A 27,825-nucleotide genomic window follows, 5' to 3' on the forward strand; every position below is an offset into this window, starting at 1 on the left:
TTATTATGAAATAGGAATTAGATTTATTTACGCAGATCTGTGGGACTTCACAGGTGGTGCTAATGCTAAAGAACCTGCCTGAGAATGCCGGAGACAGAAGTGGGTTCAATCCCTGGGTTTGGAAGATAACCCTGGAGGAGGGCATGGCAACCCACTCCAGTGGTCTTGCCTGGAGAAACCCATGGATTGAGGAACCCAGTGGGCTGTAGTCTATGAGGTTGTAAAGAGTAAGAAAAGGCTAAGGACCTGGAATTTTAATACTCTTTTCCTTTATTGACCTGAATAGGTGAATGAATATAAGGAAAACCAAAACATCGCTGATGTATCTCTGAGACCAGTACAGACTACAGTTTTAGGAAAAACAGCTAAGGTGTATCTTGTCCCCTTTACACTCAGTAACTACAATACAGGCCAACTTAAGTGCCCCAAATCTCTATTAGACAAGAATTCTAACAATGAAGTGACATGTAAGAAATCTAAGAAAGCTGAAATAAAGAAAACGTGCAGAAGGATTTTAACTCCAAAGATGGAAGCCACATCTTCCAAGGAAGAATCCGCTCTGCAAAAATCATCCTTGGATGTTCATGCTGAAAGCAAGTGGCAGTACAAGAGCCCTTCAGATACAGTGGTTCTCAGTCTTGATACAGAAAGCAGCCAGGAAGGAGACAGCGATGAAGACACCACACCAGGCCTGGTAAGGATCTAATTACTAGCTTATTCAAATTTTCATGTTTAAAAATTTGGAGTTTTGTTAAGCTACGGTTATCATGGGCCTCTTTAGCTTAAATTATTTTATTATCTAATTTATATTTAAGTGAAATTTTAATTTTTAAATGTACAACAGATAATTTCCTTGGTTTTATTTGTCTTTTTTTTTGCTGGGGGCTCTTGGTTTTGATTTATGAAGGAGAGGATTGACTTTGCTTCTCTTTCTTTCTCAGTTTGCTGCTCTTATTTTTGAGCTTACTCCTACTTAATGGTGTCTTGCTTGCCTTTACATGTTTATGCATAGTATACCAGAAGAAGTTGACTTGTAAAGGACATATAGTACTTGAGTAACTCTTGATGTTAAGGTGGGAAAATCACCATTAATTTACTGCTTTGATGTGCTGAATAATTCCCTTAATTACTTAAAGGAGACAAATGGTAGAGTAGAGAAGATACATGAAAAACACTAATTCTGTTTGAAATGATAGTTTGAGTCAGCTTAAGGAATTAAGCATCTAATTCTTTTGGCTCTTATTGCCTACCAGGAATGTTGTATCTCATTTAAAGTGACAAGTTTTATGACCCTGTCACATGGTAAGAAGTAGATGGAACTGGAACAGAAAATGATGGTAGGGAAAGGGAGATAGGATAATTGAGGCAGTGTTGTAATGAACTAGGACCTGTGGTGGGACAGTGTAGGCTAAGTCAGAAATGCATTGGACTGGGGGTTGGAAGCGTAGTTTTTAGGCATGGCCACTCCTAAGAAACCTTGTATCTTTAAGCAAGTCACTTCTGTGATGAGGGAATTAGATAAGATTGGTAGGTCTCAAACTTTAGCCTGTATTAGAATTACCTGGGGGGCTTGTTAAAACCCTATTGCAGGGCTTCACCACCTGTTTCTGATTCAGAAGTTTTGAGTGAGTGTTGAATTTGAATGTCTAAAATAGCTTCCTAGAGACTGGTCCGGGACTGTACTTTGAGAGCCAGTGGACTGGATTGTCTGTTTTGCCTCTTAGACTCTAAGATTCTGAGTATTTGCTTTATATTAAATAAAGCAGATTTTGTTTTGATGTAAAATAGATAGGGCTTCTCCCTACGGCTCAGCGGTAGAGAATCTGCCTGCCAATGCAGGACACTCGGGTTCAATACCTGGATCGGGACGATCCCCTGGAGAAGGAAATGGCAATCCACTTCAGTATTCTTGCCTGGAAAATCCCTTGGACAGAGAAGCCTGGCGGGCTACAGTTCATGGGGTCTCGAAAGAGTCAGACACGGTTTAGCAACTAAACAACAGCAACAAACAGGGTCAGAAATTAGAACATGAGATAGTGAATACTGGAGATAGTCAAACAGAGTCATAAGTGCTCAGCATATTTTCTTATGACAAGCTGAAAGATCTCACATCTTTTTTAGAACATTTCATTCTCTTTTTCTCTTCCCTTTCATAAATTATCGTTTGGGGGTAAAAAATTATGGTACCATGCTTTAGGAACAGTATTTAGTTTATAAGCTTATTTCTTTCTAAATGAAGGATGGCTTTTGTCACATCAAAGACATATAATGATGTATAATGTCCCTCAGTTTATTTTGTTGTTAAGTCAGTAGGTTGTGTCTGACCCTTTGTGACCCCATGGACTATAGCCTGTCAGCCTCTTCTGTCCATGGGATTTCCCAGGCAAGAATTACTCGGGTGGGTTGCCATTTCCTTTTCCAGGGGATCTTCCTGACCCAGGGATTGAACCCAAGTCTTCTGCTTTGGCAGTGGATTCTTTACCACTTAGCCACCTGGGAAGCCCTCAGTTTGGGTTTATCTGCTATTTTCTCATGATCAGATTAAGATTTTGCATTTTGGGGAAGGATACCACAGAAGAGAAGGTGCCCTCCTCAGTGTTTCATATCAGAGTGTACATGATGTTGTTGATATTTTACTGGTGATGTTGACCTTCATCATTTAGCTACAATGGTGTCTGCCAGGATTTTCCCGTGTAAACTTAGTATTTTTCCCTTGGTAATTACTGAATACTTTGAGGAAGATACTTTGAGACTATGTAAATATCTGGTTTCTGTCATCAAGCATATGTTTATTTATTAAGACAATTCACATAACATATACTAAAGTGTATAATTCAGTGTTTTTTGTATATATACATGAAGCTGTGTAGCCATCATCACTATCCATTTTCATAAATTTTTATCACTCCAAAAAGAAACTGTATACCTGTCAGTAGTGACTATAAACCCTTACCCCTCTCTCTCTCAGCCTTGGAAAACCACTTATCTACTTTCTATCTCTATATATTTGCCTATTCTGGACATTTCATATAAGTAGAATTATACAATATATGGCTTTTTTGGTCTGGCTTCTTTCATTTACCATGTTTTCAGGGTTCATTCATGTAGCATGTATTGGTACTTCATTTCCTTTCATGGCTAAATACTATTCCATTGGATGGATATACCACATTTTGTTTATGCATTCATCAGTTGATGGACATTTGAGTTGTTTTCACTTTTTTTTTTTTTTTTAGCTGTTAACAATAATGCTGCCATGAGCATTTACTTGTGAGATTTTATGTGATGTTTTCCATTCTCTTGGGTACATACACACACCTTGGAGCGAAATAGGGTAACTGTGTTTAGCTTTTTGAGTCATTGTCAAATTGTTTTCCAAAGTGACTGCCCCATTTTTACATAACCAATAGCAATGTATATATAAAAAAAAAATCCAATCTCTGTATACCTTCAGCAATACTTATGTCTTTTGTAACATTTAATATTTTTAATTGAAGTAAAATGCACAATATAGAATTTACCTCTTTGCCATTTTTAAGTGTACAGTTCAGTAGTGTTATGTAAATGTACATAGTTATAAAACCAGAACTCTTTTCATCTTGCAGAACTGAAACTATACTCATAAGGGTTTCCCAGGTGCCACTAGTGGTGAAGAACCTGCCTGCCAGTGCAGGAGACGTAAGAAACGCAGGTTTGATCCCTGGGTTGGGAAGATCCCCTGGAGAAGAGCGTGGCAACCCATTCCAGTACTCTTGCCTGGGGAATCCCCAGGGACAGAGGAGCCTGGTGGGCTACAGTCCATAATGTCGCAAAGAGTCGGACACGACTAAAGCGACTTAGCACTCGTGCCCATACCCATTAAAAGACTCCTTATTCCCCACCTCTTCAGCCCCTAACCAGTCTTCTTTCTGTCTCTATGGATTTGACTACTATAGGTACCATATAAGTGGAATCATACAATGTTTGTCTTTTTGTGACTGTTAATTTCACTTAACGTAATGTCCTTAACTATTTTGGTTATAGCCTTACTAGTGGATGTGAAGTGGTAGCTCATTGTGGTTTTGATTTGCATTTTTCTAATGACTAACGATGTTGAACATCTTTACATGTGCATACTTGCAATTTGTACTTTGGAAAAATGTCTAAGTCCTTTGTCGATTTAAAAAATTAGGTCATGCGCATTTGAGTCAGTTCTAAAGAGGTGGATGAACCTAGAACCTATTATAGAGTGAAGTAAGTCAGAAATACAAATATTGTATACTGATGCCTATATATGGAATCTAGCAAGATGGCACTGATGAATTTATTTTCAGGGTGGCAGTGGAGGAATAGACAGAGAAAACAGACCTATGGATATTGGGGGAGGGGAGGAGGGGGAAGGTGAGATGTATGGAAAGAGCTACATGGAAATTTACAATACCATACGTAAAAAAGATAGCCAATGGGACTTTGCTGTGTGACTCAGGGAAGGCAGATGGATTCTGTGACAGGCTGAAGGGTGGGATGGGAGGGAGGTGGGAGGGAGGTTCAAGAGGGAGGGGACGTGGATGTACCTATGGCTGATTATTGTTGATGTATGGCAGGAAACCACAAAATTCTGTAAAGCAATTATTCTTCAGTTAAAAAAAAAGAATTAAGTTGTCCTTTTTTTTTTTGTCTTTTTATTGTTGAATTGTAAGAGTTCTTTATATATTCTGGACACTGGATCTTTACTAGGTATATTATTTGCAAATATTTTCTCCCATTCTGGGACTTTGTTTTCCCTTTCTTGACAGTGTCCTTTGTACAAATGCTTTGAATTTTAATTTAAATTTTTAAAAATTTATTTTTATTTTTGGCTGCTCTATGCGTTTTTGGTCTTCGTTGCTGTGCGTGGGCTTTCTCTGGTTGTGGCAGATGGGGACTACTCTTGGTTGTGTGTGGGCTTCTCATTGTGGTTTCTCTTGTGGGGCGTTGGCTCTAGGCACACAGGCTTCTGTAGTTGTGTTGCATGGATCTGGTTGCTCCATGGCATGGGGGATCCTCTTGAACTAGGGATCGAACCCATGTCCCCTGTACTGGCAGACAGACTCCCAACCCCTGGACCACCAGGGAAGTCCTTAAACTTAATTGTTAGAAATGTTATCAGTAGTTTTAATCTGAGTCCAGTTTATTTTTTCTTTTGTTGCTGATGCTTTGATGTCATATCTAAGAAACCACTGCCAAATCCAGGTTGATGGAGATTTACACATGTATTTTCTTCTGAGAGTTTTGTAGTTCTGGCTTTTAAATTTAAGTCTTTGATCCATTTTGAGTTAATTTTTATATATGACATGAGATAGGGATCCAAACTCATACTTTTGCATGTGGATATACATTTGTCCTAGAGCAATTTGTTGTCAAAACTCTTCTTTCCCATTGAATAGTCTGGACTTCCTTAATGAAAATAAATTCACCATAGGTATATAGATTTATTTCTAGACTCAGATTTATTCAGTTGATCTATCTGCCTATCCGAATGCCAGTACCACACTCTTTTAAATACTGTTAATGTTCTTTAGTTGCTAAGTCGTGTCCAACTCTTTGCGACCCCATGAACTGCAGCACACCAGGCTTTTCCGTCCAACACTTTCTCCCAGAGTTTTCTCAGACTCATGTCCATTGAGTCAGTGATGCCATCCAACTTCTCATCCTCTATCACCCCCTTCTCCTCTTGCCCTCAATCTTTCCCAGCATCAGGGTCTTTTCCAGTGAGTCAGTTCTTTGCATCAGGTGGCCAAAGTACTATAGCTTTGTACTAAGTTTTGAAATCAGGAAGTGTGAGTCTTGTAACTTGATTCTTTTCAAGATGGTTTGGCTATTATGGGTTCCTTTCATTTACGTATGAATTTTAGGATCAGCTTATCCATATATGCAAAAATGACATTTAAAATTTTGACAGAGATTGTACTGAATCTATAGATCAGTTTGGGGAATATTGCCATTTAAAAAATATTAAGTATTTCAGTGTATGAACTGTCTTTCAACTTATTTAGATTTTCTTTAATTTCTTTCAATGTTTTATAATTTTCTGTGCACAGGTCTTTCACTTCTTTGGTTAAATTTGTGTCAAAGTATATTCTTTTTAAAAAATGTTTTATATATATTTGTGGCTGCACTGGGACTTTGTTGGCTGTGTATAGTTGTGGTGTATGGGCTTCCCATTGCAGTGACTTCCTTTGTTGTATCTTGAGGGCTTAGTTGCTCTGCAGCCTGTGGGATCTTCCTGGATGAGGGGTGGAACCCACATCCGTTTGGCAGGCAGACACCCAATCACTGGACCACCAGGGAAGTCCCCAAAATATATTATTCTTTTTGATACTATTATGGTATTTTTTTCTTAATTTCATTTTCTGATTGTTCATTGCTAATGTACAGAAACGCAACTTATTTTTGTATATTGATCTTGTATCTTACAACTTTGCTGAGATTATTTACTCTGATTTTTTTTTGTGTGTGGATTCTTTAAGATTTTCTACATATAAGATCATGTCATTGGCCGTAAAGATTGTTATATTTCTTCCTTTCCAATCTGGATGTCTTTTTATTTCCTTTTTTGCCTAATTGCCCTGGCTAGAACTTCCAGTACAGTGTTGCATAGAAGTGGTAAGAGCAGACGTATTTATCTTGTTCCTGAGTTTAGGGGAAAAGCTTTCAGTCTTTCACTGTTAAGTATGATGTTAGCTGAGAAATGTATATTTCTTAAGATTTTTATTTCCAAGTGCTTAACAGATTCATATGAATTTGCAAAAATAGTACAGAGTGGTCTCATTTACCCTTCACCCAGTTTTTCCCCGCTGAGTACATCTTATTTTATTTTTTATCAATTAATTAACTTTTTGGGCTGTGCTGCACAGCTTGTCTCATCTTAGTTCCCTGGCCATGAATTGAACCAGTGCAGTGACAGGGCAGAGTCCCAACCACCAGGCACCCAGGAAACTTCCCCCAGTGAGTACCTCCTAAATAACTACATTGCACTGTCAAAACCAGGAAATTCACATTGGTACTAGGTGTGTGTCCCGTTCTATATCATTTTATCACATGTGTAGATCCATGTAACCACCAGCACAATTGTGATACAGAACTGTTCCATCTCTGCAAAGATCTCCTTTAGACTACCCCATTATAATTAAGCCCATGGCCCTCCTTCCCACAAGCCTTAACCCCTGGCAACCACTGATTTTTTTTCCATCTCTACACTTTTATCATTTGGATAACATTATATATGTGTTCATACAGCTGGTAAATTTTTGGCATCAGCACACTTTTAATTCAAGTTATTTTTCTTCTTCTGTTTTCTAAAGGTAGCATTTTCCCTCTTATTTTATATAGGCAGTAACTGGTCAAGTGTCTCTGAAGATAAAACATTAATGGGATTAAAAACATTTCTGTTTTCTATAATATATTTACTTTGAGAGTCTGCTTTGATATTCTTTGCTTGGTCTTTGATGTTGCAAGTTCTGGAGGGACAGGTAATGGGTGAGAATAGTTGGAATGATGCATACCTCGAAGAAAGTCTGATTTTTCTTAATAAATTTTCTTATTTTTTCCTGTGGTAATAAGAATCATTTAAATTTTGTTCCTTTGATCTCCAAATGCAGCATTTTAAGATAGATTCTTAGGAAGTCCCTGATGACGATGGTGGTAATGTTTTCCTCTGAGAGGCATTGTTCAAGGCAATGACAAAATAACCATTCACCTTTGCTGTCACTATTATGTGTGTGAGAAAAATCTTCATTTTGGTCATAGTAAGTCATAATTCTGTATGTGTGTATATATATTTGTTGTTGTTCAGTTGTTCATGTCCGGCTCTTTGCAACCCCATGAACTGCAGCATGCTAGGATCCTCTGTCCTTAACTGTCTCCTGAAGTTTGCTCAGACTCATGTCCGTTGAGTCAGTGATGTGCTATTTAACCATCTCATTCTCTGCTGCCTGCTTCTCCTCCTGCCTTCAGTCTTTCCCAGAATCAGGGTCTTTTCCAGTGAATCAGCTCTTTGCATCAGGTGGCCAAAGTATTGGAGCTTCAGCATCAGTCCTTCCAGTGAATATTCATAGTTGATTTCCTTTAGGATGGACTGGATTGATCTCCTTGCAGTCCAAAGGACTCTCAAGAGTGTTCTCCAGCACCGCAGTTGGAAAGCATCAAGTTTTCAGTGCTCAGCCTTCTTTATGGTCCTACTCTTACATCTGTACATGACTACTGGAAAAACCATAGCTTTTACTATATGGACCTTTGTCGGCAAAGTAATGTCTCTGCTTTTTAATACGATGTCTAGGTTTGTCATAGCTTTTCTTCCAAGGAGCAAGCATCTTTTAATTTCATGGTTATAGTCACCATCCAGAGTGATTTTAGAGACCAAGAAAATAGAATCTGTCACTGTTTCCACTTTTTTCACCATCTGTTTGCCATGAAGTGTTGGGACTGGATGCCATGATCTTAGTTTCACACAAAGGTAATTCCATATGTGGTGGTTGTTTAGTTGCGGTGTCATGTCCAGCTCTTTGTGACCCCATGGACTGTAGCCTGCCAGGCTCCTCTGTCCATGGGATTTTTTCAGGTAAGGATACTGGAGTGGGTTACCTTTTCCTTCTCCAGGTGATCTTCCCAGCCCAAGGACTGAACCTGGGTCTCTTGCATCTGCTGCATTGGCAGGTGGATTTTTCACCACTCGCACCACCTGGGCAGCCCGACAGATTGTTTGCATGTCTGAAAAAGTCTGTATGCTTTACATTTGATTGTTGGCATTATTGGATTTAGAATTATAAGTTGAAAATAATTTTTCCTTAACATTTTTAACATATTCTTCCTTTGTCTTCTAGCTTCCTGGATATTGTGACGTTTTCATTCTTGGTTCTTTGTGGTCTGTTTTTCCCTCTGCAAACTTTTGGGATCTTCTCTTTATTTCACTCATCTTCAGGTATTGACAAATTTTGTGATGATATGCCTGGGCTTGAGTCTTGTTTTCATTCATTGTGTTGTATACACGTTGGGCCCTTTTAATCTGGAAACTCATTTCTTCAGTTTTGAGAAGCTTTCTTGTGTTATTTCTCTAATGATTTTCTCTCCTCCATTTTCTCTGCTCCTTCCCGCCGCCCCCCCACAGTAACTATTTTAGTTGAATATTGGACCTCTAAGATTCTCTAGTTTAAAACTGCCTTTTCTGCTCATGTGATTCTCTTTTTTATTGAATTTCTTCAATCATCTCAGTGAATTTTAAAATTTCTGGTTTTGAGTTCTTTCTTGTTTTGCTTAATAAAAACGTCACTTTGTGAAACAATACAGTTAAGGGCCTGTAGAAAGTAATGTGCTATTGGGCTATCTGATTCTGATATCAGATCGCTTGTTATTTAATTGGGAAGCGGTGCATATATCCTGCAATTATCCCAAACCCAAACTCTTTGTATCAGTATCCAGTGCAGCAAAGTTTATATGCTGTTCGGTAAGGTAACATAAAATAACCATAGTAGGTGCAATTTGAAGGAACATATACAGGTGGAGAATACAACAACTAGTTTTGTGAGGTATTTCTGCTGTGGATTATGTAAATAACAATCTTTTTGGTGTGATTTTATAGGATGATTTTTCAGAACTGTCACCATACGAAAGGAAGAGACTGAAGAACATATCAGAAAATGCAAACTTTTTTGCTTCTCTTCAGTTGTCTGAGGTTTGTTTGAAGTTTCTAATCTGAACTGAGATACTACTCCTCTTGCTAGTAGGTCAATAAAATACTCATAGTATCAAGTTTCATAGTGTCAAATGAGGGTGGGTAAAATTAGCAAGATTTACACTTAATACAGTTTACTGTATTTTATTGATTCCAAAGACTTTTTTTTTTTTTTAACTGTTGTATTAAAGCTGTAATTGGAAGCTTCCCCTCACTCCTTTCTATCCCTGGTCAGGGAGCTAAGACCCCACACTCCTCGAGGCACGGCCAAAATTGAAAAAAAGAATAGAGAACATGGTTAGTATTGGAAGCTTTAAGGGTTAATGGCCATAAGTATGCTAATGTTTTCTAATCATTATTACTAAAGATATAATTTACATTGAAGGTCTTCACACTGCGGTCAAGCTTCTGTGTGTGTGCGAAGAGCTGTCCAGGAGGGTGTGTGATGTTTCCCCCCAAAATACATAAAACCCTTGGCTTTATTAAGTAGTTTCTGGGCATACCAGATTCCTAAATATTCAGTGTGTATTTGCGTCTTGAGGAAGGAGGGTGAGTTAATATAAGGCACTAAATTGCTGAGTCACTCACTAACAGTTGAAAATTCATCAGAAATGGAGACAAAAATATCTCTGATTTTGACTTTAGTTAACAGAAATTACTATTGATTTATGGAAGTATAACCTGTAACTTTTCTGGAAAACACCCACAAAGGGTTGCCTGAAGTAGAAGTTAAACTTGGAAATTTGTAATAGTATATTTAATATATGTTTACTTATGTAAACTTGTTAGTAGCCTGGGCCCAGGAATCAGAATGTTAGTGCTTTAGATAGTATTATATACTTCTCTTTATTATTGATAGTGTATTTGTCTCATGTCTATTGCCAAGAGCAGTTGTCACATCTCAAGGTTCTTTACTTCCTGTATAGATCTTGGCTTAGTGTGCATATAGTAGCAGATACTCAAATGTTTTAGAAGGTAAGCTATGTAGTTACAGTATTATTTTTTTATATGATAGTACTTTTACATGTATTATGTTTTGTGTATTTTATAGTCAGCTGCAAGGCTCCGAGAAATGATAAAGAAGAGACAGCCTCCTGAATCCAAAAGGTAAAAGATGGGGTTTACATTTCCTATACCATGATACATTGCTGAGTTGTTTTATAATTTGAAAAAATGGTTCTACATAGTACAATAAGTAGCAGATCAGAAACAGTAATTTGGTTTAATCATTTATATCTCTGAGGGAATACTACCTTTTAATAACTCTAAAGTTCTCATCGTCATCAAAGGACTGTAGAGGAAATAAAATCTTGAGGACTGAATTTTATTTATATTTATTATGCTGCTAATGGAGGGAAATCTTTTTTTAAAAATAGTTATAATATTTTTTGGTTGTACTGGGTCTTCATTGCCATGTGGGCTTTCTCTAATTGTGGCAAGCACGGGCTATTCCCTAGGTGCAGTGCGTGAGTGTTTCATTGCAGTGGCGTCTCTTGTTGCGGGACATGGGTACCAGGCACACAGGCTTCAGTAGTTGTGGCACCCGGGCTTTGGTTACTCCATGGCACGTGGAATCTTCTTGGACCAGGGATCGAACCCATGTTCGATTCTTATCCACTGTACCACCAGGGAACTCTGAGAGAAATCTTTTTTTACCACTAAATTGTTGTTATTTTTCCCTAAAAAAACTTTTTAAAGATTCCTCTACTTTATTTTTTTGTTTTTTCTTTCCCATTCCTAGAATATAGGAAGGAAATGAACATTTGTTGCACATCTGTGAAATACCATGCATGCTTGCTAAGTCGCTTCAGTTGTGCCCGAGTCTTTGCGACCCTAGGGACACAGGCTTTGCTGTCTGTGGGAGTCTCCAGGCAAGAATACTGAAGTGGGTTGCCATTTCCTTCTCTGAAATACAATGCAGTGACCTAAAAATTTTTTAGGTCCTATAGATAATAGGACCTAACATCCTATATTATCTCATTTAATTCTGGCAAAAATTTTGTGAGATATAAAACAGACTCAAAGAGGTAAAGTCATTTGCTCAAGGTCAGAGTAGCTCTTAAAGACTTCCCCAGCAGTCCAGTGGTTAAGAACTCCCCATTTCCAATGCGGGGGGTGCTGGTTCGATTCCTGATTGGGGAACTAATAGCCCACATCCCATGTGGCATGGCCAAAAAAAAAAAAAAAAGTTAAAAAAAAAAAAACAGCTTTTAAGTGGAAGCTTCAGGATTTGACCTCTAGGGTGCCTTAGGTTCTCTTCTCTGCATTTTAATAATGCTTATGTATAAATGAAGAAACTGAAAATCTTGGCATCATTAAATCATTGTTTTAGTACTAGATGCTAATGTAACATCATTTAATTGATTTGATTCTGGTATAGGTCAACTAGCTTGAGAAAACCTGAACCTTTAATTATGACCAGGTATTTGCAAGTGTGAAAAATTGTTACAAGAGGAACCAACAAGTGTTTGACACTGAAAGATAATAGCAGCTGTGCTGTTGTCAGTTGATCATTAGCTTTATATTTGCATACATCTGTATATTTTTGGCTGCTGCTCAGTGTGGCATGTGGGATCTGACTTCCCTTTGTATATTATTTTATTAGCAAAGATTACTGATTTTTTTTTCCTAAATCACCTAAGTCACAAAGTTCCAGCACTTAATAGTTGTGTAAAGATTAGTATCCAGCAGCTAGAGCAGCAGTTATATAGAAAAAAGAGCATAACTTTTGAAATTTGGCAAACTTGATTTCAAGTTTCAATTTAGCAACTTATAACTGTGGTATTAACTTTGGACAGTTTATATAATCTTTCTTTCTTTATCTGTAAAGTTGACGTTTCTCTTACCTTGGGCGTGGGGTCTCTCTTCACGGCTGCTCCGGCAAAGCACAGCTACTGCTCCTTACCTTGGACGAGGGGTATCTCCTTACCGTTGCCCTTCCTGACCTTCAACGTGGGATAGCTCCTCTAGGCCCTCCTGTGCCGGCCACTGCCCTTGGCCTCAGGCGCTGCCCCTGGCCTCCAGCTTCGGGGTGGCTCCTCCTGGCTGCCGCCTCTGGCCTCGGGCGCGAGGTGGCTTCTCCCGGCTGCCCCTGACCTCGGACGCAGGGTAGCTCCTCTTGGCCGCCTCCCCTGGCCTCAGACATAGGGTAGCTCCACTCGGCTGCCGCCCCTGACCTTGGACGTGGGGTGTCTCCTCCCAGCCGCCACTGACCTCAGATGTGGGGTAGCTCCTCTCGGCCGCCGTCCTTGGCCTCGGACGTGGGGTAGCTCGATAAAGGACAGAAATGGTCTGGACCTAACAGAAGCAGAAGATATTAAGAAGAGGTGGCAAGAATACACAGAAGAACTGTACAAAAAAGATCTTCACGACCCAGATAATCATGGCGATGTGATCACTCCTCTAGAGCCAGACATTGGAATGTGAAATCAAGTGGGCCTTGGAAAGCATCCCTACGAACAAAGCTAGTGGAGGTGATGGAATTTCAGTTGAGCTGTTTGAATTCCTGAAAGATGATGCTGTGAAAGTGCTGCACTCAATATGCCAGCAAATTTAGAAAACTCAGCAGTGGCCACAAGACTGGAAAAGGTCAGTTTTCATTCCAATTCCAAAGAAAGGCAATGCCAAAGAATGCTCAAACTACCGCACAATTGCACTCATCTCACATGCTAGTAAAGTAATGCTCAAAATTCTCCAAGCCAGGCTTAAGCAATACATGAACCGTGAACTTCCTGATGTTCAAGCTGCTTTTAGAAAAGGCAGAGGAACCAGAGATCAAATTGCCAACATCCTCTGGATCATCAAAAAAGCAAGAGAGTTCCAGATAAACATTTATTTCTGCTTTATTGACTATGCCAAAGCCTTTGACTGTGTGGATCACAATAAACTGTGGGAAATTCTGAAAGAAGAGATGGGAACACCAGACCACCTGACCTGCCTCTTGAGAAATCTGTATGCAGGTCAGGAAGCAACAGTTAGAACTGGACATGGAACAACAGACTGGTTCCAAATAGGAAAAGGAGTACGTCAAGGCTGTATATTGTCACCCTGCATATTTAACTTATATGCAGAGTAGATCATGAGAAACGCTGGACTGGAAGAAACAAGCTGGAATCAAGATTGCCGGGAGAAATATCAATCACCTCAGATATGCAGATGACACCACCCTTATGGCAGAAAGTGAAGAGGAACTAAAAAGCCTCTTGATGAAAGTGAAAGTGGAGAGTGAAAAAGTTGGCTTAAAGCTCAACATTCAGAAAATGAAGATCATGGCATCTGGTCCCATCACTTCATGACAAATAGATGGGGAAACAGTGGAAACAGTGTCAGACTTTATTTTTTTGGCTCCAAAATCACTGCAGATTGTGATTGCAGCATGAAATTAAAAGATGCTTCCTCCTTGGAAGAAAAGTTATGAGCAACCTAGATAGTATATTCAAAAGCAAAGACATTGCTGACTAAGGTCCATCTAGTCAAGGCTGTGGTATTTCCAGTGGTCATGTATGGATGTAAGAGTTGGACTGTGAAGAAGGCTGAGTGCCGAAGAATTGATGCTTTTGAACTGTGGTGTTGGAGAAGACTCTTGAGAGTCCCTTGGACTGCAAGGCGATCCAACCAGTCCATTCTGAAGGAGATCAGCCCTGGGAATTCTTTGGAAGGAATGATGCTAAAGCTGAAACTCTAGTACTTTGGCCACCTCATGTGAAGAGTTGACTTATTGGAAAAGACTGATGCTGGGAGGGATTGGGGGCAGGAGGAAAAGGGAACGACAGAGGATGAGATGGCTGGATGGCATCACTGACTCGATGGACGTGAGTCTGAGTGAACTCCGGGAGTTGGTGATGGACAGGGAGGCCTGGCGTGCTGCGATTCATGGGGTCGCAAAGAGTTGGACACGGCTGAGCGACTGAACTGAACTGAAAGGCTGTGTATTGTCATCTTGCTTATTTAACTTATATGCAGAGTACATAATGAAAACTGCTGGGCTGAAGGAAGCATAGCTGGAATCAAGATTGCCAGGAGAAATATCAATAACCTCACATACGCAGATGACACCACCCTTATGGCAGAAAGTGAAGAAGAATTAAAGAGCCTCTTGATGAAAGTGAAAAAGGAGAGTGAAAAAGTTGGCTTAAAACTCAACATTCAAAAAATGAAGATCATGGCATCTGGTCTCATCACTTTACGGCAAATAGATGGGGAAACAATGGAAACAGTGAGAGACTATTTTTTGGGGCTCCAAAATTACTGCAGATGGTGACTACAGCTATGAAATTAAAAGATGCTTGCTTTTTGGAAGAAAAGTTATGACCAACCTAGATAGCATATTCAAAAGCAGAGACATTACTTTGCCAACAAAGTTCCGTCTAGTCAAGGCTATGTTTTTCCAGTAGTCATGTATGGATGTGAGAGTTGGACTGTGAAGAAAGCTGAGCGACGAAGAATTGATGCTTCTGAAACATGATATTGGAGAAGACTCTTGAGAGTCCCTTGGACAGCAAGGAGATTAAAGCAGTCAATCCTAAAGGACATCTACCCTAGATATTCATTGGGAGGACTGGTGCTGAAATTTCAATGCTTTGGCCACCTGATGCGAAGAACTGACTCACTGGAAAAGATCCTGATGCTGGGAAAGATTGAAGGCAGGAGGAGAAGGGGACAACAGAGAATGAGATAGGTGAATGGCATCTCTGAGTTGATGGATGTGAGTTTGAGCAAGCTCCGGGAGTTGGTGATGGACAGGGAAGCCTGGTGTGCTACAGTCAATGGGGTCGCAAAGAGTTGGACACTGACTGACCGAACTGAATTTTCTGTTGTCTGGAAATACCCCAGTTTATTTGTCCATTGGTCTGTTGAAGGATATCTTGGTTGCTTCCCAGTCTGGCAAGTTGTGAGCAAAGCTCCTATAAACATATGTGTAGGTTTTGTGTGGACCACCCTGGTTTGTTTTTGTTTGTTCTGTGGCATATCTTTTTTAAAATTATTTTTATTTTTAATTAAAAAATAGAGGTATAGTTTATTTACAGTATTAGTTTCAGGTGTACAACATAGTCATTTAAAATTCTTATAGATTATACTCCTTTTATAGTTATTATAAAATATTGGCTATATTTCCTGTGCTATAAATATATGCTTACAGCTTATTTTTTACAAAGTCGTTTCTACCTCTTACTCCTGTACCCTTATGTTCCTCCTCCTCTCTTCCTTCTCCTTACCAGTAACCACTAATTTGTTCTCTGCATCTGTCAGTGTGTTTCTGTTTTGTTATATTCATTCATTTTATGTTTTAAATTCCATGTGTAAGTGATAACACACAGTATTCGTCTTTTTCTGTCTGATTTATTTCATCAAGCGTACTACCCTCCAGATTCAGTCATGTTGCAAATGGCAAAACTTTGTTCTTTTTTATGGCTAAGTAGTATTCGTGTGTGTGTGTGTGTGTGTGTGTATCCACTCATCTGTTGATGGACCTTTAGGTTGCTTTCATAACTGGGCTGTTATAAAAAATGCTGCTATGAATGTTGGGGTGCATGTATCTTTTTGAACTAGTGTTTTCGTTTTCTTTGCATAAGTACCTAGAAGTGGAATTGCTGGATCATATGGTAGTTCTGATCTTTTAATTTATGCTTGTATTTCTCCCTTGGAAAAATGCCTGTTCAGATCCTCTGCCTATTGTTTAATCAGATTTTTAAAAATATATTAAATTGTGTAAGCTGTTCATATATTTTGGAAATTAACCTTTTTATTTGACTGTGCCCTATGGCATGCAGGATCTTAGTTCCCCAAGGAATTGAACCTATGTCCCTTGCAATGGAAGCTTGGAGTCTTAACCAACTACTGGACTGCTAGGGAAGTCCCCACATATTAACCGTTTATATCATTTTCAAAAATCTTTCCTTCAGTTGGTTGCATTTTCATTTTGTTGGTTTCCTTTGCTGTGTAAAAGCTTTTAAGTTTCATTAGGTTGCATTTTATTTTTTGCTTTTGCTGCCCTTGCCTGAGGAGACATATCTAAAAAATATTTCTAAGACCACTGTCAAAGAGTGTACTACCTATGTTTTCATCTAGGAGTTTTATGGTTTCAGGTCTTATATTAAAGTCTTTAATCCATTTTGAGTCTATTTTTGTATATGGTTATGACAAAATGTTCTAATTTCATAATTTTATCTGTAGCTGTCTAGTTTTCCCTGGAGTTTGTCTTTTGGTTTTTAAAAATACTTATTTTATTTTTATTATTTAATTGGCTGCACTGGATCTTAGTTGTCCATGTGGGATCTTTTAGTTGTGGCGTGTGGATTCTCATTCCCTGACCAGGGACTGAACCTTGGCCCCATATTATTGGGAGCGTGGAGTCTTAGCCTTGGAACTGGAATTTGTAACTCTAAGTAGTTTAGGCATGTGGGCTCTTGGTAAGTGGGCTTCAGTAGTTGCGGCAAGGGGGCTCAGTAGTTGTGGCTCACAGGCTTAGTTGCTCTGGAGTCTTCCTGGAGTCGGGATTGAATCCATATTCCCTGCATTGGGAGGAACATTCTTATCTGCTGAACCACAAGGGACGTCCAAAAGCACATTGTTTTTATTTCATGATTGCAGCATGTTGTCTATGTGAAACTTTTTATTTTATTTATTATTTACTTACTGACTGTGCTGGATGTTTGTTGCTTTGCCCAGGCTTTTTTGGGTCTAGTTTCTGAGAGCGGGGGCTACTCTCTAGTTGTGGTGCATGATCTTATCATTGCATTGGCTTCTGTTGCAGAATTTGGGCTGTTGGTCACGCTGGCTCAGGAGCTGTGGCACGTGGGCTTAGTTGTTGGAACTCAGGCTCTAGAGCGAGAGCTTCAGGAGTGACAGCACATGGGCTTAGTTGTTCCGTGGCATGTTGACTCTTCCCAGACCAGGGATGGAACCCGTGTCCCCTTGTTTGGCAGAGGGATTCTTAACCAGTGTATCACCAGAGTAGTTCTTTTTTTTTTTTTTTTTAATTTAATAAAGCTTTATTTTTCAAAATGTACAGCTGGTGGGACCTGTTCATGCATCTTCACCAGTAGCTGGGGCATCTCCACCCTTGGTGTTTCTGGTGTAAATCACTTGAGCTCTGTGCTTTGAAACCAGTTTAATAAGTCTTTTACTAAGGAGTTCCTGAAGGGCCGCTCTGGCCAGGGAACCACGAGTCTTCAGTCTCTCAGAGACCACACCTGGAGTTACAAGCTTATAGTTGGGAACTTTTTTTACAGAGTTTGTCATATGTTGCTTTGTCAAACAAGACTAGGTTATTGAGCTTGTCCTGAACTTTGCCTTTGGACCACTTCTGCTTTTTGGCCTTGCCTCCAGATTTGTTCACTGGATCTTTGTCTTTCTTGGCCGACTTTCCGGCATCTTTCTTCTTGTCATCCTTGGGCGGCATAGCGAAGCCCGGAGAGCAGCTGCAACCACTGCTGCCTCGCTGAGATGTCGGGCAAAAAGGCACCAGGGTAGTTCTGAACAGTTTTTAAAAATTAACTTTGGCTGGTGATAATTATTTTTTCATAGTTTTATTTAGTCTGTTTACTTCTGGCTGTGCTGGGTCTTTGTTGCTGGGCAGGCTTTTCTCCAGTTGCTGTGAGTAGGGTCTGTTCTTCGCTGTGGTGTGTACACTTCTGTTTGTGGTGGCTTCTCTTGTTGTGGAGCCTAGACTTTTGGCAAGCAGGCTCCAGTAGTTGCGGCACGTGGGCTCAGTAGTTGTGGCACACAGGCTTAGTTTCTTTCTCTGTGGTGTGAAATCTCCCTTGAGCAGGGATCCAACCCGTATACCCTGTGTTGTCAGGAGGAATTCTTATCCACTGTACCTCTAGGGAAGTCCAAAAGCACATTGTTTTTATTTCATAATTGCTTAATTTTAATTTTATTTATTTATTCATTTATTGGCCGTGCTGAGTCTTTGTTGTGCACAGGTTTTTTTTTTTTTTTTTCTCTTGTTACAGAGCATGTATTTTGGAGTGCATGAGTTCAGTTGTCTTGGTTCATGAGTTCAGTAATTGCAGTTAACAGGCTTTAGGCTGTGAGCTTTAATAGCTGCAGGACACAGGCTTGGTTGTTGCATAGCAGGTGGAATCTTCCCAAACCAGGGATTGAACCTCCGTCCCTGCACTGGCATGTGTATTCCCCACCACTGAGTCACCATGGAAGCCTCTGAACTACTTTTTTAAATGAAAAAATAATAAATAAAAAGTAGGGTATCTATGATTTTACAAGGTAAACTATATGGAAGCAGATGCAATGAAATAGTTGTCTTTTTTTTTTTTTTTTGTAAGTTTGGACCTTAGTTCTCCACCCTTCTTCCTAGAGTAATCCACTGTTAATATTTTCATGGATATTCTTCCATTGGTAATCTCACCAGTTACAAATGTACATGTATGTATTTTGTGAAAAAGCAAATGTAACCATATTCAACATCTACTGTACCTTCTCTTGCGTCTTATATCTTAGGGTTCATGTCGTCGCTCATAGAGATCTATTTCATTCTCTTTTATGGCTGCTTAATAGTTGACTAAATATGTCTGTTTTAATTTAATATCCCTTACCTCCCCATAGTGAATAGTTACGTGTTTCCAAACTTTAAATTAAAATTAGTGTAGGTATGTATATATATCTTTGCAGTGTTTGACTATATGTGTGAGATACACTACTAGAAGTTTTCTCCTTGGTAGTAATAAATACATATAACTCATTTATGAGTATAACATGCTTTTCCTTCCACTCCTCAGGAAGAAACCCAAGAAAAAAGAAAATGGAACTGGATGTAGAAGGTCAATGCGATTACTAAAAGTTGATCCTTCAGGAGTCCCATTGCCAGCAGCCCCAACCCAGACCGAATTAGAAGTAGAAGAAAATGTAAGAAAGAGTGCAAATATAATATATTAAATCAATAAAATACTGAAAAATTTGAAGTGTTTGAAAATAGAGTAAAAAGTCAGTAAAGTATGTTTAATTTGTACTTCATTAATTTAATGCTTGACTGTTATATGGTTTAATATGGTTGGATGGCATCACCAACTCAATGGACATGGGTTTGGGTGGACTCCGGGAGTTGGTGATGGACAGGGAGGCCTGGCGTGCTGCAGTTCATGGGGTCACAGAGTCGGACACGACTGAGCGACTGAACTAACTAACTAATATGGTTTAATGAGTAAGATTTCAAACTCATGAAAGACCGGATTATACACTTCTGCAGACTTACCTATGTCGGATTGTGGGTAAATTGCTTAGCCATTCTGAGCCCCAGGTTCCCTATTTTTAAAATAGCAACAATAACAGAAACCTCTCACAAGGGGTAGTATGAAGGATAAAGGTTCTTACATTATATTGAATGTATTATATTACTTAGTAAGCAATAAATGATAATATTAATAATAATATGTGATAATAATGATGGAGGTCCTATATTGTGGTTTAATTTATGCTGTCAGTGACTGGAAAGAGTTTTATTTACCAAATTTATTGTCTGAGTAAGATTATTTTTTATTCAGGAGCATCTACTTTTTAAATACTTTATATCTAAGTGCTTAATTATAACTTGGAAGATAGTACTCATTAGCCTGGTGCTTTGAGAGCTAATTGGAAATTAAGTTGCTACGGAGAGAGTAGCTCATTTTTTGAAGCCTCTATGCATCCATGATAAGAAATAACTTACATTGAATCCACTCCGTGTGCACGCATGGGTGTGCACACACACACACACACACAGACACACACACACAAAACTGAAACAAACCTTTTGTGAAATGATACTTAACCCTTACTACATATGATGTACTTTTGTATTTTCTGGTCTATTCTTTTCTCATTCAATAAAGCGCACTGTTGGTTATAACATATTAAAATGATTTCATGACTTGTGGGTTATAATCCCTGATATTAAAAAATGATACAGAGTAATAACTTGAGTAATGAAATTGAACTGATCTGAATCAATTCCAAGCAACTCTATGGGCAGTGTAACTTTGGACAAATTAACTTCTCTGTTTCATTCCACTGTCTTTGAAATGTGATATCTCATTCACTGGATTGTTAAGGGAATTAAATGAGATAATACATGTTTTTACTTTACAGGATACTTGGCATTCATTCACTGAACAACTGGTTTTGATTGCTAACTATATGTCACCCCTTAGTGGATATTGAAAGTAAAGAGAAACCTCAAGCTTGAATTCTAAGGCAGAGTGACAACCAGGTGTTTTTTTTCTTTTCTTATTTTTTATAACAGCCTTTGATACCTCCTGGGCCTTTAGAAATGACTCCTGAAAATCGAGATGATGACAATGAACTATTCAAAGGATTTTTGCAGACTTGGGCAGAAATGAGCAAGGTATCACTTGGGAGGGGAAATCCAAGCTTTTAAGCAAATTTCAGTACATATGTTAATTTAGTACTTTGGTTTCTCCCGTTGTTTCAGACAAGAAGTAAAAACACTAAGAAAGAATTATCTAACATTAAAAGGTGAGTTAAAATCCCTTGCCTTTGTTTTGCATTTCCTGAGATCTTTAAATTATAAAGACTATATACTATTGGCGGAAATTTGAAAATGAGGTGAAAAGAATTATCCATCATGTTTCTACCCTAACAACTGTTGATTTTGTGTATTTCCTTTCAAATATTGCTGCATACAAAACCACTGGGACAACAAGCTTCATGAATGCATGAATTTTATCTCAATAACCAGAAAAGTGCATGGTGCATAATATACATTTGTTCAGTGTTTAATACGGAGAAGGCAGTGGCACCCCACTCCAGTCCTCTTGCCTGGAAAACCCCATGGACAGAGGAGCCTGGTAGGCTCCAGTCCATGGGGTCACTAAGGGTCGGACACGACTGAGCGACCTCCCTTTCACTTTTCACTTTCATGCATTGGAGAAGGAAATGGCAACCCACTCCAGTGTTCTTGCCTGGAGAATCCCAGGGACAGGGGAGCCTGATGGGCTGCCGTCTATGGGGTCACACAGAGTTGGCCATGACTGAAGCGACTTAGCAGCAGTGTTTAATAAAAGAATATAATTACATACATTTTTGCTTCATTATATTTTAATATATGTACAGTTTTGCATTATGCTTTTCTGTTAACATTGTGGTTGGATTTTACTAGAGTCTTTAAATTTATGGAATAATTGAGTAATATTTCATTCAGTAGATGAAATTTGCTTAACCTCTTGGTATTTGGAGTTGTTTTCTGTTTAGAGCGTTTGTGTATGTGTATCTGTTGAAGTTTATATTGTGATAGTGGATTATTTTCTTAATATAGATTCCAGAAGTGAGGTCAAATATTATGGATGTTTTTATAGCCTTTCAGTTCAGTCACTCAGTTGTGTCCGACTCTTTGTGACCCCATGGATCACAGCATGCCAGGCCTCCCTGTCCTTCACCAACTCCCGGAGTTTACCCAAACTCATGTCCCTTGAGTCAGTGATGCCATCCAACCATCTCATCTTCTGCCGTCCCCTTCTCCTCCTGCCTTCAATCTTTCCCAGCATCAGGGTCTTTTCAAACAAGTCAGCCTCTTTGCATCAGGTGACCAAAAGTATTGGAGTTTCAGCTTCAACATCAGTCCTTCCAATGAACACTCAGCATTGATCTCCTTTAGGATGGACTGGTTGGATCTCCTTGTAATCCAAGGGACTCTCAAGAGTCTTCTCCAACACCACAGTTCAAAAGCATCAGTTCTTCAGCGCTCAGCTTTCTTCACAGTCCAACTCTCACATCCATACATGACTACTGGAAAAACCATAGCCTTGACTAGATGGACCTTTGCTGGCAAAGTAATGTCTCTCCTTTTGAATATGCTGTCTAGATTGGTCATAACTTTCCTTCCAAAGAGTAAGTGTCTTTTAATTTCATGGCTGCAGTCACTATCTGCAGTGATTTTGGAGCCCCCCAAAATAAAGTCTGACACTGTTTCCATTGTTTCCCCATCTATTTCCAATGAAGTGATGGGACTGGATGCCATGATCTTAGTTTTTTGAATGTTGAACTTTAAGCCAACTTTTTTACTCTCCTCTTTCACTTTAATCAAGAGACTCTTTAGTTCTTCTTCACTTTCTGCCATAAGGGTGTTGTCATCTACATATTTGAGGTTATTGATATTTCTCCCGGCAATCTTGATTCCAGCTTGTGCTTCCTCCAACGCAGCATTTTGCATGATGTACTCTGCATATAAGTTAAATAAGCAGGGTGACAATATATAGCCTTGACGTACTCCTTTTCCTATTTGGAACCAGTCTGTTGTTCCATGTCCAGTTCTAACTGTTGCTTCCTGACCAGCATACAGATTTCTCAAGAGGCAGGTCAGGTGGTCTGGTGTTCCCATCTCTTTCAGAATTTTCCACAGTTTATTGTGATCCACACAGTCAAAGGCTCTGGCATAGTCACTAAAGCAGAAATAAATGTTTTTCTGGAACTCTCTTGCTTTTTCGATGATCCAGCGGATGTTGGCAATTTGATCTCTGGTTTCTCTGCCTTTTCTAAAACCAGCTTGAACATCTGGAAGTTCATGGTTCATGTATTGCTGAAGTCTGGCTTGGAAAAATTTGAGCATTAATTTACTAGCATGTGAGATGAATGCAATTGTGCAGTAGTTTGAGCATTCTTTGGCATTTTCTTTCTTTGGGATTGGAATGAAAACTGACCTTTTCCAGTCCTGTGGCCACTGCTGAGTTTCCCATATTTGCTGGCATTGAGTGTAGCACTTTTCACAGCATCATCATTTAGGATTTGAAATAGCTCAACTGGAATTCCATCACCTCCACTAACTTTGTAGTGATGCTTCCTAAGGCCCGCTTGACTTCATATTCCAGGATGTCTGACTCTAGGTGAGTGATCACACCATCGTGGTTATCTGGGTTCCCCTTTAGGACATGCCAAATTGTTTTCCAAAATCTTTTTTTTTAATTTCTGAAAATCGTATATGAATTTACTCTGCTGTTAGTATATATGAATGTTTAACTATAGCCTACTGACTTTTATGAGTGAAAAATAGTACCCTGTTGTTTAATTTGATATCCTTGGTTGCCAGGAAGTTGAATATTTTCCCACATTTATTGTGACTTTTCTTTTTTGAATCACCTTTTATTGTTTTGACCATTGAATTTGGTTTTACTTCTAAAGTTTAACTTTTTATGTTCTCAGCTACAAAGTCAATTTAAATGGCATGGTCATTAGTGAAGATACTGTCTGTAAAGTTACCAGAGGCTCAGTTTCCTCAATGGCCATCCACCCATCGGAAATGAGAACTTTGGTGGCAGCTGGGGCCAAATCTGGGCAAGTTGGACTTTGGGATTTGGTAAGTTATTATTAATTTTTTGAACCTACTGAAATTCGATTAAAGGAAATAGTCTGTGAAAGAATGCCTAAAGCCATGTGTTTCTAGATGTTACTTGAGATACATAGTTTTGTGCTTTGTGATTTCAAATTTTAGAAACTTATAGGAATTTAAATTTACTTTATAAAACTTCTAACATTTTTAGCTTGAATATCATTAGTCATCTGGGCATAAATGCCTGCCAGGAAACTTTATTACAGCTTTAAATGTATATATGAAAAGATCACAGCAAGTTCTTAGTTTTCTAATTATGTTTGAAATATAATTTTCAAACTGGGTCAAAATGTCTTCCCAAGGATCTTCTTATGATGATCCTAGTCATTTTTTGATGAGTCAGAAACTGATATTAAATTTCATTCATTGCATATATAATAATGCATTGATTGCTTTTAGTGGTTACAAAGTTGAAGAAAGCCAAGTTAATATTCTCTGAATTTATTTATTTTTGGCTTTGCTGGGTCTTCGTTGCTATTTGGACTTTTCTCCAGTCTCGGTGAGCAGGGGCGACTCTGTAGTTGCGGTGCTCAGGTTTCCTATTTCGGTGGCTTGCCTTGTTGCAGAGCATGGGCTCCAGGGCGCTAAGGTTTCAGTATCTGGCACATGGCTCAGTAGCTGTAGCTACTAGAGCTCTAGAGCACAGGCTGAGCAGTTGTGGTACACTGGCTTAGTTGCTCTGCAGCATATGGGATCTTCCCGGATCAGAGATCGAACGCATGTCTCCTGCGTTGGCAGACCGCTGAGCCACCAGGGAAGCCCTGAATTTATTTTCTAATTGGGGAAGTAGAACAGAGACATGAAAAATGCCTAAAGGACGATTAATGGAGATGGAGAAGCCATTGTGACTTGTCGAGGGTTGGGGTTAATAAATGAATTTTGTGAGAAGAGAAGAAATAAAAACCAGGTTCTCTTTTGAGTGCATAGGTTCTTGCTTATTTTGATAAGATGTTAGTAGGGGTAGGAGGCGAAAGGATTTGGTAAAGAAAACAGAAGCAGGGAAGTGGGAAGAGGACCAGAAATAGTATACGGTTGTATAAGCTAAGAGATGAATTTCAAGCATGGGAGCCTGACAGGGCTTTTTTTTAAGAGGAGTTATGAAGAATGGGCGGCTTCCCTTGTAGATCTGTTGGTAAAGAATCCACCTGCAGTGTAGGAGACCTGGGTTTGATTCCTGGGTTGGAAAGATCCCCTGGAGAAGGAAATGGCAACCCACTCCAGTATTCTTGCGTGGAGAATCCCATGGACAGAGGAGCCTGGAGGGCTGTCGTCCATGGGGTCACAAGAGTTGGACATGACTTAGTGACTAAACGACCACCAAAAAGAATGGGAACAGAAAAAAGGGGTGTTAGTTTTGACATAGGGTATGGTTAGTGAGTTGAGAGAATAGCTTCAACGATAAGGTAAGGAAGGAACGGAGCCTTTTAGGAGATTAAAAAAGTACGGGGTAGGGGACTTCCCAGGTGGTGCAGTGGATGAGAATCTGCGTGCCCGTGCAGGGAACACAGGTTCGATCCCTGTTCCAGGAAGAGTCCACATGCTGTGGAGCAACTAAGGCTGTGAGCCAGAACTACTGAAGCCTGAGTACCTAGAGCTTGTGCTCTGCAACAAGAGAAGCCACCGTGAGAAGAAGCTTGAGCATCCCCATCAAGAGTATCCCCCACTCAGTGCACTAGAGACACCCACATGCAGCAGTGAAGACCCAGTGCAGCCAAAAGTAAAGAAAACAAAAATTTTTAGAAAGTATGAAGTAGAAGAGGAAATGAAAACAGTGGATAGACTATTTGTTGAAAAACTTAGAAAAGGAAAAATAGAGAATTAGCATAGTCGAGTGATTATTTTTTCAGGGTGGATGTTGATACATAGCAGAGTTGAAGACGTGGAACAGTCCATTTGTCATGTCTTTTCTGATGACTCCAAAAACCTTTTTTACTGGATGTCTGCAGTCCAGTGTTTTTATCAACTTTCTAGCTTTTCAGGACACCTGGTTATCTCAACAGACTGAGCAAGTCTAAAGCCAGTGTCTTCTCACTCCCCAACTTCCCAAGTTTTTTTATTTTAATATTTATTTTTATTATTTAACTGTGCTGTCTTAGTGGCACATGGGTTCTTTGATCTCAGCTGTGGAACGCGGGATCTTTCGTTGAAACATGTGAACTCTTAGTTTTGCCCTGTGGAATCTGGTTTCCTGACCAGGGAACAAACCCGAGCACCCTGCACTGGACAGCCAGGGGAGTCCTCCCCTAGTGTTTTTTTTTTAAATTAGTTTTGTTGAGGTCTAATTCATATTTTATAAAATCCACACATTTAAAATGTACAATTTAGTGATTTTTAGTAAGCTTATTGAGTTGTATAACTATCATAATTCAGTTTTAGAACATTTTCATCATTCCTGTAAGATTCCGCATGGCTATTTATGTTTAATCCCTGTTTCTACCCTTATCTCTGGGCAAATCTCTACAAATTTGCATTTTTTAGATAAATTTCATATAAATAGAATCACAGAATACATGGTCTTTTATATTGGTGTTTTTCTTTGAGTATGGTTTTAAGGTGTATCTATCTGTGTTACTATAACATGCTAGTAGATGCTAATCTGTCAGCACCTCTGTCTTTTATTGTTGAACAGTATTTCCTTGATTATACAACATTTTGTTTATGCATTTATCACTTGGTAGACATTTGGGTTGTTTCCACTTGCTGGCTGTTGTGAATAATTCGATTTTAAATATTTGTATACACATTTTTGTGTGGAAATGTGTTTTCATTTCTTTTGAGTGGGTACCTGGGAATAGAATTGCTAGGTCATATGGAAACTGGTTAACATTTGAGGAGCTGCCAAACTGCTTTCCAAAGGGTTTGCACCATCTTCTATTCCCATCAACAATATATGAAGGTTCCAGTTTTCCTCCGTGCTCACCAACATTTATTATTGTCTGGCTGTCTGATTATAGTCTTTCAAGTGGGTGTATCTTCCTAGTGAAGGTGTATCTTCCTAGTGAAGTTTTATCTCCCTGTGGTTTTGATTTGCATTTGTCTAGTGAATAAGGTGGAGAAGGCGATAGCACCCCACTCCAGTACTCTTGCCTGGAAAATCCCATGGACAGAGGAGCATGGTAGGCTGCAGTCCATGGGGTCGCTAAGAGTCGGACACAGCTGAGCGACTTCACTTTCACTTTTCACTTTCATGCATTGGAGAAGGAAATGGCAACCCACTCCAGTGTTCTTGCCTGGAGAATCCCAGGGACGGGGGAGCCTGGTGGGCTGCCGTCTATGGGGTCGCACAGAGTCGGACACGACTGAAGTGACTTAGCAGCAGTGAATAATGATGTTGAGGCTCTTATCCTGCCATTTGGATGTCTTTGGTGAAATGTCTATTCAGAGCTTTTGTCAGTTTTTTTATTGGATTGTTTTCTTGCTGAGTTGTAAGAGTTCCTTGTATACTCTAGATGCGCATCCTTATCAGATACTTGATTTACAAGTATTTCTCCTTTTCATTGTCTTAATGCTATTGAAGTGCAAAAGTTTTGAGTTTTGATGAGGTCCAATTTATCAAATTTTTAGTGGATTGTGTTTTTGGTGTCATCTAAGAAATCTTCCGTGTAGCCCAAAGTCAGAAAGTTTTTCTCCTATGTATTTTTCTAAATATTTTTATAGTTTAAGCTTTTGCATTTAGTTCACTGATCCACCTTGAGTTAGTATTAGTATTATAATCTTTGAATTGTTTCTGTATGTGCTTTGAGGTAAGGGCCCCGGTTTGTCTTTTCATATGTGTATATCCAGTTGTCCCAGCACTGTC

The 27,825-nt window shown here is 39.2% G+C and overlaps 1 protein-coding gene and 1 pseudogene across 7 annotated transcripts in view; one reads left to right on the forward strand and one right to left on the reverse strand.

The window, feature by feature from the left end:
- The window catches only part of WDR76 (WD repeat domain 76), a 51,261-nt gene that overhangs the window by 2,664 nt on the left and 20,772 nt on the right, over positions 1-27,825 (forward strand). For all 7 annotated transcript variants that reach the window (XM_069558854.1, XM_069558856.1, XM_069558857.1 and 4 more), the window contains 7 exons: positions 287-694; positions 9,596-9,688; positions 10,740-10,795; positions 19,429-19,555; positions 20,928-21,029; positions 21,117-21,160; positions 23,840-23,993. In XM_069558854.1, coding sequence (XP_069414955.1) covers positions 287-694; positions 9,596-9,688; positions 10,740-10,795; positions 19,429-19,555; positions 20,928-21,029; positions 21,117-21,160; positions 23,840-23,993 — 984 coding nt within the window. The remainder of the gene's footprint in view (positions 1-286; positions 695-9,595; positions 9,689-10,739; positions 10,796-19,428; positions 19,556-20,927; positions 21,030-21,116; positions 21,161-23,839; positions 23,994-27,825) is intronic.
- LOC138423214 (small ribosomal subunit protein eS25 pseudogene) lies at positions 17,655-18,123 on the reverse strand (annotated as a pseudogene).

Source organism: Ovis canadensis, chromosome 18 (assembly GCF_042477335.2).
Source record: "Ovis canadensis isolate MfBH-ARS-UI-01 breed Bighorn chromosome 18, ARS-UI_OviCan_v2, whole genome shotgun sequence".
In the NCBI taxonomy this organism is placed as follows: Eukaryota; Metazoa; Chordata; class Mammalia; order Artiodactyla; family Bovidae; genus Ovis; species Ovis canadensis.